At 55.6% G+C, this 5,395-nt stretch overlaps 1 protein-coding gene across 1 annotated transcript; it reads left to right on the top strand.

The window, feature by feature from the left end:
• Positions 1 to 101: 101 nt before the first annotated feature.
• On the top strand, positions 102 to 2,937 carry SPR (sepiapterin reductase). Its single transcript, XM_025932492.2, has 3 exons — positions 102 to 423; positions 1,020 to 1,310; positions 2,146 to 2,937. The coding sequence occupies exons 1-3, from the start codon at positions 102 to 104 to the stop codon at positions 2,334 to 2,336; spliced, it is 804 nt and encodes a 267-aa protein (XP_025788277.2). The 3' UTR covers positions 2,337 to 2,937.
• Positions 2,938 to 5,395: the final 2,458 nt, after the last annotated feature.

Raw genomic sequence — 5,395 nt, 5'->3', positions numbered from 1 at the left:
CCGCCCCTCTGCGGCCGGACCTCCGCCTACTCCTACCGCGGCCGCCCCGCCCCGCCCCCCGCCAGTCTCGGGTCTGGCGAGAGCTGGCGCAGTTAGGAGGCATGGAGGGTGTCGGAAGCAAGGAGGGCGGCCTGGGACGCGCCGTGTGCGTGGTGACCGGGGCCTCCCGTGGCTTCGGCCGCGCCTTGGCCCCGCTCCTGGCCCGGCTGTTGTCGCCCGGCTCTCTGATGGTCCTGAGCGCCCGCAACGACGAGGCACTGCGGCAGCTGGAGGCCGAGCTGGCTGCCGAGCGGCCGGGCCTGCGCGTGGTGCGGGTGTCCGCCGACCTGGGCGTCAAAGACAGTTTGCAGCAGCTGCTCGGCGCCGTGCGCGAGCTTCCCAGGCCCGAGGGGTTGCAACGGGTGCTGCTCATCAACAATGCGGGTAAGACGCCCGCCGGCAGGGGCGGACTCCCCAGGGGAGCCCTAGCAATAGTGCTTAATGCCCCTGCCTCTTCTCGCTCCTTCTCACTTTCCCGAACCGCAGGGAACTTTAAAGGTGACTGTTAGGAATCAGATAAGATGTCTAAAAATCCTGGTTGTTTCAGCAAGGTATGGAGGAAGACTCGGTACCATCGGTGCGGTTCAGGCTTACCCTCCCCACCCCTTCCCGTTTCAGGGCAAATTTTCCAAAATGCCTGTAGAACATTCCTGATCTTTTCCTTGTTCCGCGCCCTCTGGCGGAGGCCTGAGTCAGGGCATGAGGTCTTCCAGCAGAAGTAAATTACCAGTTTTTCCAAATGGCCGCCTGAGTTCTACCCCCAGGCCCAGAGCGGGGCATGCACCCCTTCAGTTTCCAGCTTGGGATGAGTGAACAACCCAGGTGTGTCTGCAGAGCCGGAAAGAGGGAGAAGTCTTCAGAAGCACTAGGGAGATTCCTCTAGGTTTGGATGGGAGGGGGGTGTCTGGAGGAACTTGGAGAAGGCTGGGGGAAGAGAAAGACCCATCTGCACAGAGTGATTCCTATGGTCTGGTTTTCAGGCACTCTCGGGGACGTATCCAAAGGCCTTGTGGACCTGGCTGACCCAGCTGAAGTGAACAACTACTGGGCTCTGAACTTGACCTCCATGCTCTGCCTGACTTCCAGCATCTTGAAGGCCTTTCCAGACAGTCCTGGCCTCATCAGGACTGTGGTTAACATCTCGTCCGTCTGTGCTCTGCAGCCCTTCAAGGGCTGGGGACTATACTGTGCCGGGAAGGCAGCCCGAGACATGATGTTCCGGGTCCTAGCCACAGAGGAGCCTAGTGTGAGGGTGCTGAGCTATGCCCCAGGTAGGTGGGGCATTACCACCATCCCTGTCACCCAGAACTGGCTGGGTGGTTCCCCTCAGGGGTGGGAAAAGGGCCTAGTCCATCCCCTCCAAGAAAGAATCCACAGAGTATATTGTCCCTGAATCATTAACCATCACTCCTTAAGGGAAATACAGACTCCCAGCAAGTGAGAGGTGAGAGCTAGCCAGAACAGGGAGTAGAGTTGGGAGTTGGGAGTTGCCTGGACTGGGCAGTGGGGCGGGGGGCGGGCAGAAAGTCTGAGAGACTAGAGTTTGAGAACAATTAGGGTTTGAATTTCAGGCCTGTACCACATTTCCTTATGTGAAACAGGGAAGATGCTACCTGTCTCACAGGGCATTTAGCAGAGGGCTACAGAGGAGTTGGAACAGGGAGAGAACCAGGAGAGTATAAAGGGCCTGATTATCAGCGTATATAGGGGCAGAACGGTCCGTTTGCTGACTTTTTGGCTGTGGGAACAGAGTGGGGAGGGAGGAGACAGGGATGGAGGTTTTGAGCCTGAGAGAAGAGTACTTCATTAATAGAAATGAAAAAGGCAGGAGGAGGTGCTGGTTGGACAGGAGGTGATAAGCTTGCTGATAGACTTAGTGGTCTGGAGATACCATGTTCGCTGGGCATTGGAATTTGTGAGTCTGGAACTCAATAGTGACAGAATGACCCTGACCCTTTTGGTGACCCCCTTTGGTGACACTAACCACCCTTGTCAGCCAGGATGAGGTATTGCCTGTGGCCAGACCCGACTCCATCACTCTCCATACACACAGCAGGGGCCCCTGCCTCAGCCATGTCACCTCAGCTCCTGCACTTCATGCCCTAGGTCCGCTGGACACAGACATGCAGCAGTCGGCCCGGGAGACCTCGATGGACCCAGACTTGCGAAAAAGGCTGCAGGAGCTGAAGACAAAAGGGGAGCTTGTGGATTGTACGGTGTCAGCCGAGAAACTGCTAAACTTGCTGCAAAAGGACACATTCAAGTCTGGAGCCCACATTGACTTCTACGATAAATAAGCCAATGCCCTGGGCTCCCTGGGGCTCTCTTCCCCCTCTTTCAGGCACACCCAGGAGCCCTATGCCTCCCCCACATCCTGCTACAGTGGTACTGCCAATCCTGCCTTACTCAGATAAGCACTCATGTCTACTGTCCTGCCCCCAGAGCCAGCCAGCATGAGGGCCTTGGGTGGCCAGAGTCCTAGTTCTCAGGAGTGTGTTGACTGCCCTGAGTTAGGGGAAGCTTGGGGGAGAGAAGTTAGGGTTACTGGTGTTCTCTCTCCCCAGGAATGGAATTTTAGGGGTGGGAAAAGCAGCACAAGAAGCCGAAGCCTTGAAGAGAAAGAGTTGGGTCTCATGGCCAGTCCATGGCTGAGCCAATGTCAAATAGGAGGGTCCATGTTAGATTCCCAGCCTGCAGGGGAGGGAGGACAGTGCAAGTTTGGCACACAAGGATGCTCTGTGCTCATGGTAGCAGGACCTTGTGTTGAACTTCATGTCTTCATTCTCATGCCTCCTCCCTCCAGAACCTGCCATCTGTCCCCCAGATGGAGGGAAGAGGCTTCTGAGAGTTTATGTACGTGTAAGAAGCAGATACAGATAAAATGTGGATTGTCCTTTATTAATGCCTGCCTTCTCTGACACAGGGCCCATGACTGACTCCTGGTTTGCTGGGCTTAGGGGTGTTCCCTGAAGCAATTAACCCAAACTTGGGGAGTTGTCCTTATATCCAGGGGCATTGTCTTGGGAGTATCTGCCTCTTGTCACTGAGCACTACCCAGTGGCAAGCTCGGTTCAGAGATGGGCATGCCCAGATGCCTGTTCCTCCATCATGCTTTTACCGATATCGACCCAGTCTTTACTACCCTTTCCTCATCTTGGACCTATTCAAAGAGTATTTAGGGTTCAGGGCCTGACTCCCAGCTTCCCTGGCCCTCTTAGATTCCCAATTCTACCCTTTGCCTACATGATGGTTTTCTGAATGGATCCCATCTCAGGGTGCTGTCATGGCTCCTCCTGGTAGAGTCCATCTGTCCCATGGTTCCAATCTTCAGTGGGGTGGGCTTGGGACCAACATGCCTTTGGAGGAGATGGGCAATATTTGAAGAGAGGGAAGCCCTAAGAAATTAGGTGTGTGACCAAACCCATCCTTCTGCCAGTCAGTGGATATAGGATGTGCAGCTGGGAGCTCCACGGTGGTGGCAGTCTACAGCCAGCCAACCAGCCCCTCGCCCCTGGCCCATATTTAGGAGGAGAGCCCATGGTCCCTGCCAGCCAACTCCAGGACTCAGCCCTGCGACTTGATGGTGTAGGAGGGAGCTCTCTTTGTTCCTTTTCATGCACAGCAGAGGGCGCACTGAGGCAGTTCCTCCAGGAGAACCCTGAGTAGCTCATCTCTGGAGCCCAGGCTCTGGGCTGGAGCTGGCAATGCCCTGCTAGTTTCCCTAGGAGGGATCTAGTGACTCATGCTCTTTCTCTGCCCAGCAGAACATTTGCCTTCACTGGAGTCAAAAGCACTGCATTCATATCCCTGTTTTGCCATTTACCAGCTGGTAATCCAGGACAAATTGTTTCTCTTGTGTTTTGGTTTCCTAATCTGAAAAATGGTACCTCCCTCAAAGGGTCATTGTGAGCACTGAATGACCTAATGTTTGTAAATGGTCATCACAGTGCTAGCATCGCAGTAGGTACCCATAGATTTGGATAGTATGTATTGCCTTTTAATCTCAAGGTCCGGATCAATCTGGAGCCCCACTTGGAGCCCACATGCCATCCCCCTTGCTGACCTACAGCAAGAACTCACTGTTTTGGACCTCAGTGGGGCTGGACTTCAGTCTGGACCACTTGTTCTGGACTCACCAGACCTATGGGAATATGCATGACACTTGAAGTCAGGAACCCTTGGTCTCACTTCCCACTGTAACAGAGATGTGGGGTCCTGCACAGGGCCCTCCTCCCTCTGAGTTTCTCTTTCCTTAGAACAGATGAGCTCTAAGATTCCTTCCTGCAGGTGGGGCCAGGCCAGCCTGGGCTGCCCCTTCTGTCTGGTGAGGGTTGGGTGATCTCACCTGGCCCCTTGCCCCTGTGGGGCTGTGAGACCCGTCAGCGCCAGCACAACCCTAGTGTAGTTGCCCCATCGGGATTGTTTCCCTCTCTTCCCACCAGGCTGGTTGGCCAGGACTTAGTGAGGAGTACCACATGTCCCCACGAGGTGGCGAGGCTCTCCCATGCCTGATACTTGTCCTCTTTGAGCCCAGGGATTTAAGAGCCTTGGAAACAACCCCCATCTCTCTTTCTCCCTGCACTCTAGGATTGAGAACTCTCAGGGCTCCCCAGGGAGCTGGGGTCACTCTCCCTGGCAGGCCTAAGTCCTCCTTGAGTCCTCACGGGCTCTGACTACAGGGATTTCCCAGACCTTGCTCCTTGACCCGGACTCAGCCTCCCCAGTTCTCCCACCACTGGGGGAGGGAGACTGTCTTGCCAGCCTCAGAGCGGGGAGGGGGGGGCGGGGGGGGGGCAGCCATCTGTGTTCCCAGAGTGCATGGCCTGGCGTTGGCCACCACACGTACGAGCACATGCAAGCACACACACAATACATGTCTGCACATGCCCAGAGTCCAGCTGCAGGGTTGAGCAGGGCCTCAGATTAGCCAAAAACCAAACAAGATTTCTCTTTGTCTCTGGTGTGAACGAGCTGGGCAGATTTTGGTTTTGTGTTTAATACCCTGAGCTGGAGGCCAGCAGCTGGCCTGTGAGGGGCAGGGGAGGGGAATATTCCAGGCCCACCCCAAGGACATCCAGCACCTCTGTCCATGAATGTGACCAGCTGGGACTAGGCTGTTCAGGAGCATCCTCCCCAGCCCCCAATTCATGTTCTTCATCCCCTGAATACAGTGCAAACTGGTGCCCGAGTCCATTGTCAGCCAAGCCTGGAAGGACCTGGCTGCTCCCTCCCTCCCCACTCAGAACCACTCCCTGGGGACATGCTCCATCCTAACATCTGCCCACGTCTCACTTCAGGGAGATGGCCCTGGGATACTGCGTATGGCCTCCTTCACCCACAGTATCTCCCCACGAAC

The sequence above is a fragment of the Puma concolor genome, chromosome A3 (assembly GCF_028749965.1).
Source record: "Puma concolor isolate L17-30 chromosome A3, mPumCon1.1.hap2, whole genome shotgun sequence".
Lineage (NCBI taxonomy): Eukaryota > Metazoa > Chordata > Mammalia > Carnivora > Felidae > Puma > Puma concolor.
Note: the sequence above shows the minus strand (reverse complement) of the source record. Positions and strands in the feature narration are given on the sequence as shown.

Bases quoted from the DNA above. Each gene is read 5' to 3' on its own strand.
- SPR (XM_025932492.2), top strand. From the start codon at position 102: ATGGAGGGTGTCGGAAGCAAGGAGGGCGGCCTGGGACGCGCCGTGTGC. The intron at 424-1,019 runs GTAAGACGCCCG...TCTGGTTTTCAG, and splicing joins GCTGCTCATCAACAATGCGG to GCACTCTCGGGGACGTATCC. The intron at 1,311-2,145 runs GTAGGTGGGGCA...TTCATGCCCTAG, and splicing joins GGTGCTGAGCTATGCCCCAG to GTCCGCTGGACACAGACATG.